This window comes from Prionailurus viverrinus, chromosome C1 (genome assembly GCF_022837055.1).
Source record: "Prionailurus viverrinus isolate Anna chromosome C1, UM_Priviv_1.0, whole genome shotgun sequence".
Classification (NCBI taxonomy): domain Eukaryota; kingdom Metazoa; phylum Chordata; class Mammalia; order Carnivora; family Felidae; genus Prionailurus; species Prionailurus viverrinus.
Window position 1 is genome coordinate 126,244,344 of NC_062568.1, and position 16,287 is coordinate 126,260,630.

Here is a 16,287-nt window from a genome sequence, read left to right on the forward strand (position 1 = left end):
TAGTAACTTATACATAGTAGGCAATTGACATTCTTTTTTTAAAAGGATGAACAAGGAAAATAAAGCAAAGACAGTATTTTATAGACAAATTTAAAAACCAGTGTACTTCCCCAAATATATTACCCTAATATTTTTTGCACTTAATATTTATCATATATTCTAGTTCTCATAGATATTTAGTGATGCCACTATTTTTCTACAAGCTAAATAAGAACAGATTATGACATTTCTAGAAGACTTCCTTCTCACTACAATTTATGCTAGGCTACTAACATATCCAAGCTGAAATCGAAATCATTCCATCAATGCATGTCTTTTTGCATGTATTCATCTAATTTATTACAACTAGTTCTCTCTGTTTTCAAGATTTTCAAAATTCCATGGTAAGGAAAGACGGCCATCTCCAAACATAGGTTATAAAGCTTCATGTATACTAGCAAAGTGCTAAATACACTCAATACCATGACTAAGGGGATGCTGTTTAGAAAAAGAAATAAGAACAGAAGGAGTGATTCTTTACACTGACTCCTGAAAGACTCTAAGAAAAAAGATATGCTTTAGTGCCTAAGGAGGTGAGAATATTATTTTCTGCATTATTCCAGAGTCACAACTAGTCTGGTTAATCTTAATTTGGAAAGAGTTTAAAAAGAGGAGAGGCTTATGGGGGTTAGAAGATGTTTCCTCCTACAAGAAAAAGAACGACATGAAGTTAATGTACATTAGTATATTTTTGAATACCATGCTTCATTTGAGATCCATTAAACCATGGACTTTAAAAATCAGCCCTTTATGTCTTTGTTTATTGTCTTATGTTTTTAAAATTAATTATAGATGCACACAATTTTGAAAAGTCTGCTTAATTTTAAAACTCTACGGCATAAAATAGACTATCAAATCTTTTGTTTTTAGTGTTTTACTTCCAGCTGGCAGCTAGTAGTTGTATAAATTTCTTATTTCTTAGTTCAACATGAGTGATCATAACCACAGAAAAGTTATTCACTATACAATATTCAGTCACCATTTATGTCTTTTTAATATGTATCTAAATCCAGTATTTAATTATTTTATTTACTTAATGATGTTAATAATGTTTACATTAACTTTCCTAGAAGTAATTGGCCCTTATCTTTTTTTTTTAAATTTTTTTTCAACGTTTATTTATTTTTGGGACAGAGAGAGACAGAGCATGAACGGGGGAGGGGCAGAGAGAGAGGGAGACACAGAATCGGAAACAGGCTCCAGGCTCTGAGCCATCAGCCCAGAGCCCGAAGCGGGGCTCGAACTCACGGACCGCGAGATCGTGACCTGGCTGAAGTCGGACGCTTAACCGACTGCGCCACCCAGGCGCCCCATAATTGGCCTTTATCTTGATTGCAGAGGCAATTAAGAAACAAATGCTCAGTGTTATATATGTGCATTTTTCTATTTACCAAATTCTGTACAAATTCAGTTAGAATAAAGCTCTTGTTGAAGTTCTTCAAATGGATGTTCATTGATAATGAAGCTATCACTGAATAGATAAAAGTATGAATCTGTTTCAGTTCATCTAATCAAATTACAGTGTTTACAGTCATAGAGAACACTAAAGACATGTCTGTTCAAATTTCAATATGACCTTCAGCTGAACCATTTGAAAAGTTTACTCTAGTGAGGCTCATTTAGGGCCAGATGTATAATGATGCCAGGAGATCAGTTTTGGACATGTCTCATTATATGTCTGTGAAATTTGCACTCATTTGCATTGCTATAGTTAATAGAGCTAATTAGAAGGCACAGTGATCACAACTTTCTAAAAGACATATGGTTAACAGTTACTTTCCTGGCAGATTAAAAAGGATTTTCTGGCAATTTTGAAATGCCAAGATTCCAGTTGGGATATAATTGGAATTTTATCAAATATAATACTAAGGGAAACCCAAATAGGTTGCCTTTAGCTTGTATATATTAGGAACACAGCTTGTTGAGTTTACTGCTTAATGTTTTTGTATGTATTACTTAGTGTATTTACAGTTATTTTGCTTAAAGCCAATGATTAATATATGTTTCACAATAACTATATTCTTGTTTATAAATTAAAGTTTTGATAGAGACATTTGGCTGTGAAGGTGAACACATTATTTTCCTTATTCAGTATATATGACTGTCTTGTACATCCCTCTATTAAGAAACATACCTCTCTCCAACTAAATTTTTTCAATACAGAGGAATCTAGTATAAAATATCATTTTCCAATTTGAGTTTAGTTTAAGTAGTTTACAATGTCTGAGTGCTATGCTTTTTTGATAGAGGGAAAAAAAGCAGGATTTTTAAAAGGTGAATAATATGTTAGTTAGAAACAGATCTTACTTTGAATCTTTTAATGTGTTGCTAGTATTCTGTGCTCATTTTGATCTTAAGTCTATGGCAAATTAGAGATTTCTGAACAAATTTTAGATTTTATTTTTCATTATTCTAGCGTTTGGTTTAGACTTACCTTATGTTCCTTGCATTTCCTTTTCCTCCTCTCCACTCTCTGACTTCCAATTTAAATATCCTTTCATACTTGGAAAGACTATCCTCCATATTTAATATTTTAAGCATGTAGTTTAATGAAAAAAAAGTACCCATTGGAAATACACTAAAAGTCTTTTAGAGGAGCCTTGTGTAACAATTTTTACAAATAAAAATTAACAAGAACATTTAACAACTGTGACCAAGTATATTACTGCTGTGTTCAAAATAAGTCATTGGCTACAAATTTTGAATATTAATTAAGTTTGGATTAATATTCACAATTTTTAGTTTCCTCACAATCCTAACCACTGTTCCGCTTAGAAAAACAGCTTTGTTGCTCTTATGTTATTATACTCTGTACACTGACAGTATAATACTTCTTGTAATATAAAATAACATTTAAATACTTGCCTCTTAACCTTTACCCTGCGTAAAAGTTAAGATGATTACCACTTTGTTATTAGTATTACCTGCAACTAACAAAATCGCCTGATATTTTTTCCTTTGCGAGGTAGTATGCACCTGAGGATATTCTGGAATATGACTATGAGTATGGGGAAGCAGAGTATAAAGAGGCTGAATTTGTAACAGAGACACCCACTGTAGCTGAGGAGACAATAGCACAAACTGAGGTAAAAACAAAGTAGCACCTGTGTATATGGTGTCCTAGTGTTTGTCATTCCGTGGTTTCTTATGTCCGCTGTTCCTCAAACTCATTGTAAGCCTTTCATCCACCTGATTTCTGTGACCCAATAACTGTGATTCTTATTTGACAGTAGCTGCCCCGAAGGAATGATGCTCATTTTGCTTTGCTTGTCCTTCCTTTCATCCATGCCCTGCATTTCCCTTTTCACTGTATTTATGTTTTCCATTCCATCTTTCACCACGTTTTACAGAAAAAGAAATCCAATTTCAAAAAGAAGACGAAGACAGTGGCCACTAACTCAAAGGAAAAGTCCAAAAAGTTTACACCCCCTAAATCTGAAAAATTTGCATCCAAGAAGAAGAAAAGTTATCAAGCAACAGCAAAAGCCAAACTAGGGGTAAAGGTAGCAAAGAAAAAGCAATCAAGATCTCTCCTAGATAAGCTGGAAGATCTCTGATGATGAGTCATTGTCCTAACCCAACTAGATAAATCCTCATTTGGCTAATACGATAACCCAGTTAAATCATGTTTTTCCTAAATTGGGTATTACTTTACATTCTTAGAATTGTTTTTCTTTTGAATTTACCACTAGGCAAATATTGTTGATGATTTTCAAGAATACAACTATGGAACAGAGGAAAGTTACCAGACAGAAGCTCCTAGGCATGTATCTGGAACAAATGAGGTAAGCTCATTGACACTATTAAATCACAGCCCAGATTTTTTAAGCGTGTAATATTTCTAAATATACTTCACTCTGGAAGAATATAACTTGCGAGAAGTTCCATCTTTTTATTCCTTTATTGAGGTAAGAGAAACAATAGCATTGGCTCACTGTTACTAAATTAGTCCATTCAGGTTTACATGACTCTTTGCTTCATGCAGACACAAATTGATTAAACTGGATTGGCTGCTGTCATTCTCTTCATTGCTCCTGGGATTGAGCAAGCTTCTCAACATGTTGTGATGAAGGGTATTCACAACATGATTTTTCTGTGAGGAGGAGACTCCTCTAAAGAGAAAATTGTATCATGAAATGATACAATTAGAATTTATTTCATCTGACCAATAATCATGCATTTTTATGACAGAGAACTTCTTTTTTTTAATAGTATTTATTTTTTTAAGTGTATTTATTTATTTTGAGAGAGAGAGAGAGAGAGCACAAACAGGGAATGAATGGACAGAGAGAGAGAGGGAGAGAGAGAGAATCCCAAGTAGGCTCTACACTGTCAGCACAGAGCAAGATACAGGGCTCGATCTCACAAACCGTGAGATCATGACCCAAGCTGAAATCCAGAGTTGGATGCTTACCTGACTAAGCCACCCAGGTACCCCGACAGCAAACTTCTTGAGAAAATTTAATCTTAGTGGATTTTAATAGCTATGTACATTTTCATACTTGTTAGGAGAATGATGTTAATTATTATTAAACACACTATTAAAATAATGTGTCTTAACGTTTTCATTCTTTTCTATGAAAATGTTTAAGCACATACAGGTGTAAAGGTAACAATCTTCATATTATGCATATATTATTTCATATTATCCATACATTCATAATATTCATATTATCCATAATATATTTATATTATTACTCATATTATTAAAAATATTCATAATGTATTCATATTGTGCGTACATTCATAATATTTCATATTATGATATATTTGTATCATGAAAAAATGAGTGTACAATTCAGTTTAAATTTGTGAAACACCTGTCATACTGGGTATGAAGAATACCTGAATAATTTAGCTGTGAGAAGATTTATATAACATTTGTGTCAGTGAAGCAAATAAACGCAGTAGTGTATGACATACAAACACATACTTCAGAAAAATAACATTTTAGGGGGAGAACAGATTTTAAATTTCATCTGGTCCAAATTTATCGTTTTTCAGAAATGGATATCTTGATTCAAGATGCCTATTTATCTAACCAAATTTAACTAGCTTTTTAGTTCAGAGCTATGAACATAGCAATATTCAGTTTTTGGATAACATGCATTGTCTATAGATAGTGTATCCTCTTTGGCTAAAAATACAAAAATATTATGGTTACTAAATATTTTATTTTGGTTAACAATTGCTAAATTAATCATTTAGCTGCATTTCTATTCACATGATTTTGTGTACTACTACTTATTTATTCAATGCTATTTTGTCATCTAGATTCACTATGTCTTGGAAATCAAGTAACTTAAAAAATCCAAAAATTAGCAAGATAAATTATTTCATTTGAACCTCATCAAGATCATTATATGGCTAAAAATTGCATAATAAATATGATTAAGATTTATGCTATTAATAAAGAATTACTTATGTGAAAAAGATAATTATACTAGGTCTATTTTTCTGTCTCTGAGGGAGTTTTATTGATATAAAATTCCCTTGTTAGTGCATATTTATTCTCTACCCTTTATGAGATTGTGCAGTGATATATTCTATTTCATTTCTTGAATTTCAAGGCCTATAAGTTATATTTTATTTGCTTTAAAGAACTTTTTGGTGATATAATACTTCCTTATATACTATATGCTCTAAAAATTGCTATGACAAGTCTCAATATTGACATTAATATTTTATTTTTGTGATTGAGAGTCAAATTTACATGGTTTTTCTGGTAGTAGTTATATTTCCTAATGATGATCTGTGAGATTTGAAAATTAAGCGAAGTTTTAAGTGCATATTTCATTATTCAAATCTTAAACCATGAAGTAAATATAAAATTGACTAACAATTTTTTTTAATGGAGCTAGCAAATACACATGTTGAGTCCATGTGAATATTTGCAGTTTATTGGGAAAAGTACTTTGAAAGCAATATTTCCTTGTACATACCAACGTACAAAAATATTGCTTTCAATGATACTGAAAGGCTATCTTTTTCAGCCTTCAGGCTTGCTTTAGTAGCTTTTAAATTGCTTCTCGTCACATTCCATCAAACTGTAATTGCAAATGCTTACCTTGCTTTACTAACAGTAAACTTCATGTTCTTCAACTCTTTGCAACTTAAATTAATAGCCAAATCCAGTTGAAGAAGTATTTACTGAAGAATATCTAACTGGAGAGGATTATGATTCCCAGAGGAAAAATTCCGAGGATACACTATATGAAAACAAAGGAATAGACGGCAGGGACTCTGACCTTCTGGTAGATGGAGATTTAGGCGAATATGATTTTTATGAATATAAAGAATATGAAGATAAACCAACAAGCCCCACTAATGAAGAATTTGGTCCAGGTGTTCCAGCAGAAACAGATATCACAGAAACAAGCGTAAGTCAGTATTACGCTCTGTGTCATTGTATGTCTTATTTTTGGAGTATTTTCACATTTATCTTGATGTCTTTTCAGGTTTAAAATACAAGTTGTGTTTTTATGTAAATTATGGATATTTATCACTACTAGGACACCTTGATAGATTCTTCCACATGGGAATCTACAGCAGTTGTATCTCTGCCTCCACTACCAGAGTCTTCATTTGAAAGTATAATCGTGAATAGAATTGTATCCGAATTGTATTATCATTGATAAGATTAAAATAGTCATTATTATTTGGGATAGTAAATCTAATTTCTGAATTTTAGACTATTTTATTTTTTAATTTTTAAAAATATTTTCTGGTGATGTTCAGTAGAGGTACCATATTTATTATTATTATTTTTTTACCTTTGACCCCCTTCACCCATTTCTTCCACCCCTTACCTCCCACCTTTATTTTGTTAAATTCAATTTGATGATACTTGCTGCTTAGTGCCTTGGAATGATAATTGAGGTCTACAGATGTCTTTAACTTTCTATAATATGTCTTTAAGAAACAATTGTTTAATCTCATTCAAGATTTGTATTAATGTTTATCATGCTTTCCTTCTTATATTTTCAGTATCTAAACTTTTAATAGGTTTCTATTTTCAAAACACGTTTTAATTGGTTGTTTTTAAATGCACTTAGATGATTAAATTTTCTTAAAAAAAAAACCCAAAAAAACCTTAAGTGGTCTTATTTACTTAAAGACAGGCTGCTTGAATTTTTCACTCAACAGATAAATGGCCACGGTGCATATGGAGAAAAAGGACAGAAAGGAGAACCAGCAGTAGTTGAACCTGTAAGTACTGTTGTGAATACATTGTAAAGGTTGGTAACAATGATTTAATTTATATTATGAGCCATCATCACCTTAAATTATTATATGTTTATATAAATTAGTATATAAATTATTACATATATTATATATGTTCATAATATATAGCATATATATTATTAAAAACTCTGATGTCCAAATATTTAAAATTTGCCACAAAGAAGTGTTAGTAAGGTCATTTCTGGCAAGTAACACTTCAATCAGCCAAAAAATATAGATACATAAATTTTGGAATTTGAAAGTAACTGAAATTGTCTAGTCTAATTCTCTCATTTTACTCAACAAAGGAACCTGAGACCTAGAGAGTTTAAGTACCTTTGCTGAGGTTCAAATGTTGGTGGTTGAGATATAAATATAGATATAAATAGATATAAATAGATAACTTCCTTCAATTTCTTTAACTTGGCATTATCAGAAATATATTATTTGACGTAGATACTTGTTTCATATCCAGATAACATCATGTAACAAATATGAAAATATTCTTTTTAAAATCCACTTCCCGTTCTTCCATTGAAGAAAAGGTGTAGTTCACTCCAAAAGTGATTTTAAAATTCATATTAATGTTCTCACTACTCAAGATATTGGTAAAAAGCAATCCTACTGGAAAGCAATTTTACTATTGTTGTCCCTAATCAGCAACTCAGGAAAACTGTTACATTAGAACTAAAGAAAATATGCTTAACTGTTTGCCTCAAGATCATGAAAATCCATTTCAGAAATTGCAAGGACATACACATTGAAAAACTGGATAGAGGGAAAGTTATAGGTTAAAAAGATATGGCTCTAAGGAGATTAGTGGCTATCTACTGTATTACTCCAAAATCTGATAAATCATGCCATATATTCATCAAAGAATTTTCAAATATTTTTCAGAATGAATTTGCCCTTATTACAAAAAATTACAATCATGTTTTTGAGTGATAAAATAATTTCTGGAAGTAGAATCATAAACATTGTGGAATGAGTTTTTTTATCCTGAGATAGTACTCTATTCTCTTATCTATTTAGGAGCTTATCTCATGTTTATGCCCGATTCTTTTGCTTGGACTTTTTTTTCCTTTTCCCTGAATGAAAGTGCTTAGATGCCACCTAACTTCCATTCTTTCATTCAAACAGTAAATAGTTATTAAATCCCGGCTTTGTGTCAGGCATTATTCTGGGTGCCAGGGAGAACTTGGTCAAACGTTTTTGTTTTGTCCTTCCTGGGAGAACTTAGCATATTTTCCTTTTAGTATTACTTTTCTGAATATTTATTCCTTTTCTAATTAGTTCACAGATTCTCTGAGGACAAGGGCTATGTTTTCTATCATTTTAAATTCCCTCCCTTCCCCATAGAAAACTGTTTATAATTGATTTTATATGGTAGAAATAGAGAATTTACTTTTTAAAATGCAATGATGTACTTTGTTAGAGCTGCTTAGACGAGAGGTTACAGGTTACATTTCCCTAGAAATGAATCTCTATCTTGTTTTATTATAGGGTATGCTTATTGAAGGACCACCAGGGCCTGCAGGACCTGCGGTATGTAAATGTGTTGAGATTATTTTCATCTTGATTTTTTAAATAATCAGATATAACATTTCTATTACATTATTGAATTGATATATTTTATACTAATTTGAGTATTGAATTATAGAGGCAAACATTTTTTCAGAGGGCCTGATGGCCTTAAATTGCTTTCTCATTTGGCTATCCAAATGTTATTATTTTGAGAGCAGTGGAATTAAATTTTGTTTAATTTCTTTTGGAGGGGGCTTCAATATCTCTGCATCCGCTAACCTCATTTTCAACTTTCTATCTGAAAGTTATGATAGTGAAAAAAAAATTCTTGTTTCCATTAAAGAGGTAAAGATATATCTCAATAGATGGAGTTGAGAATTCTAAGTAGACAGTAGCAGCCTTATCTGTACTTCCAAATGGAGTGATTATCAGCTTCCATTGTCACTTCCTAGGAAGGCTCATGTTGCTCAGTGTGTCTTTATTCTCAGATAGTTGTACTGATCTGACAGAAATCTCTATCTTTTGTGGAATTAAATTCTTGTCATCTGAAATGAATATGTTATACTGATGCCTTTAAATACTTTTTATCCAGGAAATGTAAAAATGCCTCCAGGCTAAATGATTTCTACATTTCAACTTTGTTATCACATTTTTGAGGTCTAATTGTCTGAATGTACCATTTGTTCATTAAGAACTGGGAACCAACTTCTACTTCAGTGACTTTGTATTGGTGTGTTCTCCTTTCCTGTATTTCCTTGTAATATTTACCTGTACCCTGAGAGCAGCTTCATAGAGGAAGAGTTAAGCTAGCTACAAAGTGGTTCCTATGTATTGTCTTTTTATAGGAAGATAAATAGGGAAATTGATTGGAAGACCAGTGTATATTTATGAAATATAAAATGAGCTTTTCTTGGATTTTGGTAGGATGAATTTGCCTGAATGATAATGAGATCAGGAATCTGACTCAGATCACGGTTTGTTTCTCTATAGGGTCTTATGGGTCCCCCAGGTCTACAAGGCCCCACTGGACCCCCTGGTGACCCTGGAGAGAGGGTAAGTGAAGGGACTCTTTATAACAAAAGAGTATAACATAAATGAAAATCATTAAAATGTATTCCACAAGTTAAACATGTTATCTTTCTCATGAGAGAAGAGGAAGTCTGTGAACTCAATGTGCAACATTTTGGTTAAATTTTCTAACTATAATTTTAGAAGTGAGGATAAAGAATGTGCGCTTATCTATGTTATAATTAATAAGAAAACTTTTATTTTCAATAAATTGCAATGCTGAGATAAACCTGTTACATTAGTTTCAGTTATTTAATCTGAATTGAAACCCGTTTTCCACAAACTGTGATGAGTATTTAGCTGGGTTCTGATAAACTGAGTTAATAAGCCTGAATTCTAATTTGAAGAGCATGTCCTGGATAACATGGTGGAATAGACCATTTGTGTTAAGTCTGTCCAAACTCTTCTTGTAAAGCCCCTTCCATTTTTTTCCTCCATCCTTGAATAGCCAATAACTTCGTGCATGATTAAAATCCTGTGAAAGTAGGGAAATGAAAAACAACCCTTTCTAGGTATACTTACTAAAAGGAGATTAACCAAGAAAGGAGGGACAAATGCAAATTAGTTAATGTAGACTAATGTTATTAAAGGTTATTCTGTTTCTAATAAATTTGTTTTAATTTATTTATTAATTTTGCTGATTTACTTTCCTAGGGCCCCCCAGGACGTCCTGGCTTACCAGGGGCTGATGGTCTACCTGGTCCTCCTGGGACCATGTTAATGTTACCGGTATGTTTTCTTTTTTTAATTCTGTAAAGATGATTTAATATTTCATAATCTTATTGCTGAAAAGCATTGTTGAACTGTATTACAGAGCAATTAACTAAAAACCATTGTATGTGGTAGAGATATTTGAAATCATGCAGCCTTTAGAAATTCTAGAAAATTTTATTAAAACAAAATTCTAGTAAACATCAATCTCTGTGTTAGAGCAAAGGTTTCATTATTTCAATAGGCTTTTTTTTTTTTTTTTGAGACAGAGAGGGCTCAAGTGAGTGAGGGGCAGAGAGAGAGGGAGAAAGAAAATCCCATGAGGGGCAGAGAAAGAGTGAGAGAGAGGTAGAGAGGAAGAGAAAGAGAAGTACGGGGCTTAAGCTCACCAGAAGTGGGACTCCAGCTAAGTCAATGCGGGACTCGAACTCATGAACTGTGAGATCATGACCTGAGGCTGTCAGATGCTTAACCAACTGAGCCACCCAGGCGCCCTTCACTGTTTGATTAGACTTTGACAACAAAGCTTACAGGTTGCTCTTCGTATTTCCAGTCATGTGCTTTATCCTGAGTGGTATGATTAACATACATTTCATGTGATACTTAACATAATATTAAGATGCTGTTTATCACCATAGATACAATAGTTGATACTTTTAAAAGAAGATATATCTGTAGGGTCATTATTCTTTGCTCAAAAATTGTTTGACCATAAGATTGCTTTTTAAAATTGACCTTGTTCTCTGGGGAAAAAAGTGTGATTTATTTGTTTAAATGTAATAAAATTTCAAGTAATAATCATGTAGAGTAAGAAATTGACTCATGCTGCATTTGGAATTAAAATTAAGAAAGCTTTAGAATTTTAGAATTTTATGGAAGGATACAGGGAGGGTGAGTTTCTTATTATAATTATTTGAGAGACAGTAAACAAATGAGTATATCTCAAGGAAGATTTCCTCCGTGTTCATACAGATACTAGAAGTTTTGCTCAACAAAATAACAACTGATCTATAAACACCAATGAACTGAACACACTTGGACTTTTTACAAATGAGTGAATAGAAATGGGTAGCATTTGTGCAGGTAAAATATATGGTGACTTATTCCAGATTTTTCAAAGATTATGGAATATAAAATTGGAAGTCTTGGGGCACCTGGGTGGTTCAGTCAGTTAAGCATCGACTTTGGCTCAGGTCATGATCTCAGGGCTGGTGTGTTCGACCCCGCATCAGGCTCTGTGCTGACAACTCAGAGCCTGGAGCCTGCTTTAGATTCTGTGTCTCCCTCTTTCTCTGCCCCTCCCCTGCACACACTCTGTGTCTCTCTCTCTCTCAAAAATAAATAAACATTAAAATGAATGAATGAATGAGTGAATGAATGAAAATTGGAAGTTTCTTTTCTATAAATGGTAAAACATGGTCTAGTGAATGAATGAAAATTGGAAGTTTCTTTTCTATAAATGGTAAAACATGGTCTAGGGAACTTGTGATATGGGCAGGAGAACCCCCCCAAAAATCTAGGTATCTTGATTCATAATAAAGTTATCTTGTACTTTTATAAAACCACACCATTTTCAGGAAGCAGTTTTTAATCTAGTAATTAAGGCACCTATTTGAAAATGGCTAATTTTGAGCTTCTTTATTTTCTTAGTTTCGTTATGGTGGCGATGGTTCCAAAGGACCAACCATCTCTGCTCAGGAAGCTCAGGCACAGGCGATTCTTCAGCAGGCTCGGGTAAGAAGGAATAAAAATGTATTCCTATAAACTGATATATGTCAGATTGTGTGTGCATGCTTGTGTGTGTGTGTGTGTGTGTGTGTGTGTGTGTGTGTGTCTGCATCTGGAGGATGCTACTATTATAAACAAAACACTTCTGAAAAGTTCATTGAATTTTAGCTATAAAAATTGCTAAGATTATATCTATTTTTCCAGTGGGAATATTTTCTTTAATTGAATACTAAAATTAAATGATTGACCCTGGCAGTATTGCCATATATAATTCTGGCAATAACACACAAACAATAACACACATTTTTCTAAAATTTTTTCAGAGTACTGATGGATTTATACCTAGCACTTTTTCACATACAGTTTTTCTCTGCTAAGACAGAATTTGATGATTAAAAAAAAAGTAAGAGAAGAAGGTTTGAAATAATTTTTTCCTCCTAATCTTCTAAATTATTCAGGATATCCTAAACAAGCCAGCAAATTAAGTTTTTTAAGCATTGTCATATAGGAAAGAATCCTTCAAATATGTATTTAAGTTCTAATTGTTATAATCTATAGTGTTTTTGCAAAATCCATTTAGTTTATAGATCCTTCATTAGCTGAAAGCTTCCACTATCTCTATCTTATACAGATTTTATACATAAGGAAATCTTATTTTATACATGTCTTATACATAAGGAAATTTAAATAGTGGACGATGAAAGAGTTGAAAGTCATATAATACTTTTATTTGTAGTAGGGGTTTTGGTTTTTTTAAGGAAAAAGGAAATAAATGGCTCACATTTGGTATGGATACAATTACCCACTTTCTAAGTGACATAAATCATTTCTGTAATAACTTTGTATAAATTTATGAATATATAAAATTTATCATTTGTGTATTTTATACACATATAGTTTTATTGTGTATGTGTATAAAATATCTGAAAACATAAGTGAAGGTTGCAATTCACTCTCATATTTATTTATATATTTACTAAGTCTATTAATCTGCAAAGATTCCATTATTTGATTACATCCTGTATAAAGACAGAAAACTTTAAGTGTTTTGACCTTGGTGTAACACATCCCTAAAAATATTTAAAATAATTTGCTAATGATTCCTACAATTCATCTTATAATTTATATTACTTTCAACAAACTTAAGATAATTATTTGAGCTTAAATGTTTTATGAGGCCATTAAATTCCTCCTTTTATTAGTCCTTTTATCCTACTTGTAAATAGGTAGCAAGCATTATAATTCCAATTTTTCAGATATTTAATCTCAAGGATTAAGAAGTATATTGTCAAAAATCTCATGGTGAGTCAGTAGTGGAACCTTGGAGATCCTACTGTTTTTATCTTGTGCACTTTTCTAATATGATTTTACATATTGTTTCTATTACAGTATTATTTTTGATATCTGTTTTGATAATCTAAATATTCATCTTTTGGAATCACTAATATTCAAAGATAGCTCACCATACTAATTTAACATCTATTGAATATTTATCCTTTGTACTCCACTTGTTCCAGCTTTTCAAATATGCTAATTTCACATTTCTAATATTCAGTATCAAAAGTGCATGTGATCAATCTATCATGCCTATGATTATACAAAATGAATGTGTTTTTCTTGTAATGTTAAATTTGAGATTTGTTAAAAAGAAGTGTATGAGCATATTTTCTGATCAATTTTGCTTGCTATCTGGCTTTAATTGTCAATAGTTTTTCCTAAATATTGCTAGAAACTTTTTATTTCAAGCACCTCAAATTGTTCATCTCTAAAAGGATTTTTGATGATAATTGTGCCAACATGTTTAAGAGAAGTCTATATGTTATTGTGAAGTATGCTTCAGAGTAGAAAAATTACAGGATATTAGGTTTCTTGTACTGAAATCTATTTTAACTTTTATCATTGAATAAATCATAATAGTATATGGTACAAGATTGTATACAAGCTATAACAGTTGAGAGCAAATCTGATAGATCATTTGTCATTCTAGAAGCTTGTAATTCTTCAGTTATCAGGCACTCTTTCTAGATTGTAGCTAATATACCTTTGTTTATTATCTGTTACTTACAGGTAGCTTGTGCAAATGAATATTGTGGTTTACTATTCTTGTCCAGAAAGGGCATCCCTGAGTTTGATATACTTTATTTTCTAGATTGCTCTGAGAGGTCCACCCGGCCCAATGGGTCTAACTGGAAGACCGGGTCCTGTGGTAGGTTACTCAATAAGATAATGTGTGTTTAAATTTGCATAGTAGTATTTCCTTGTGCAACTTTGGCCAAGCATTGTTCATATTTCTAGCTGATAAAAATAGGATATGCATATCTACCTATGCTTGATTTTGTTCCTCTTTTTAAAGTCTATTTCAATTTAGTCCTCAGTAAGTTTTGATAAAAAAAGTTTCACTGAAGAATTTTCAAATCAAATACATACAGTGAAAAAAACAATTGAGTCACATGTCTATTAATTTTTGAAGTATAATTATAATTTATTTGCATAACATTCCAAGTTATTAAAATTCAGTTTTACATTAAATTATTGGACTTAATTTTATGTTAAATAGAATTTTCATTAAAAAAGAAAAAAAGTATTTGAAGTCAGTTAAATTATTCCATAATTTGGGAAGCAAGCAGGATACTTGGCTTAAACTTCAGTTTGCCTTCCATATTCCACAAAGTACTTCAGATATTAGAGAAATTAATTTGTCTTCTGGAGACTCTTGGAAAATGACAGTGTTTTATTTTTCCATACAAGCTTGCTAACAAGCTAATATTTTCCAAGTGGTTTTTAATATAAAAAATCTCCAAATATTTTGAAACTTTTACCAAATGTTGAGCAGTGTAGCAATTCACAAAAAACACAAAGGTTCTTTTCAAGTCATGTTTTTCCTTAAGGGAAAAGAAGACTGCATGAGTCAAACCTTGCTTCTGATTGATCTTACAATTAATTAAATAAATAATTTCTCTCTTTAATATTTATTTTTCTATATAAAGAGCTATTCCTCCTGTTCTTTCATATGATTTTATATGCTTTCAGTATGTTTTATTGAAATAATGGTATTTATAGAAATTATTACTATGAACATTAAAATCTTAACATGTGATTTACTTAGTAGACACAGCAAAATAATTTTACTCAAGTTTACATCAAGTGAATAGTCTTCTAATTATTTAGTTTGTTTTACTGATCTTATTAAGGTGATAAATAGTTTTCTTCATGTATTTTATTCAAAGGTTTGTTAATGTAGTTTACATAAACTATGGTAATCTTAATTCAGTCTTAAAATTCGTACATCTTATATATTTTGAAGGGGCATACACTCAATCATATGGGCTCATGTAGAACATATGTTCTGGGAAAGTAATAAACATGGAAGACTCTATGTTACTTAACAAAGGAAGAAATGAAATTAATACTTCATTGTTTGTTAGTGATAACTCAAATTTACGACTGAGGAAAGTCAGCAGTATGCAAATGTTTTATAAATCTGTGGCAGAAGAATTATCTATATATTTTATTAAAAAAAAGCTCCTGGGCCCTTAACTTGAGATTCTGATGATAAAGGTTCAGGGTTCAAAGTGGCAAACTATATTTTTAATGAGTGCACCAGGCTATTTCTTACAGTCAAGCATGTTTGGGAAATACTGCCATATGTTACATAATTTAAAAATATCAGTCAAGGATCTCTAAAACTGCATTTTCCAAAGGAATTTTCCTATGTATCATCCTGACAAGGATAAGCTCAGCAGATTTGTAGAGGGTCAGGGCAGTGATGAGCAGAAGCAGTGAAAGCATTTTCATTAGCGGTTCCTGTTTTCACCACCCGTTTGAGGGTCAGCCATTCCCAGTTTGTTGGCAGAAAGGAAACATTGGCAACCATGTACACATTCTTAGTGTCAAACATCGGATACAAGACTAATTAATTTTACTACCTAAGCCTTTGTTATGGAAAGTGTTAGCTTCCTTAAATATTAAAGGTAGGTATTGAGAGAAAAACAT

The 16,287-nt window shown here is 31.8% G+C and overlaps 1 protein-coding gene across 1 annotated transcript in view; it reads left to right on the forward strand.

The window, feature by feature from the left end:
- Window positions 1-16,287, forward strand: part of COL11A1 (collagen type XI alpha 1 chain) — a 182,563-nt gene that overhangs the window by 46,439 nt on the left and 119,837 nt on the right. Inside the window, exons 6-14 of the mRNA XM_047868859.1 lie at window positions 3,009-3,125; window positions 3,732-3,824; window positions 6,165-6,419; window positions 7,186-7,248; window positions 8,767-8,808; window positions 9,778-9,840; window positions 10,510-10,584; window positions 12,217-12,300; window positions 14,444-14,500. Coding sequence (XP_047724815.1) covers window positions 3,009-3,125; window positions 3,732-3,824; window positions 6,165-6,419; window positions 7,186-7,248; window positions 8,767-8,808; window positions 9,778-9,840; window positions 10,510-10,584; window positions 12,217-12,300; window positions 14,444-14,500 — 849 coding nt within the window. The remainder of the gene's footprint in view (window positions 1-3,008; window positions 3,126-3,731; window positions 3,825-6,164; window positions 6,420-7,185; window positions 7,249-8,766; window positions 8,809-9,777; window positions 9,841-10,509; window positions 10,585-12,216; window positions 12,301-14,443; window positions 14,501-16,287) is intronic.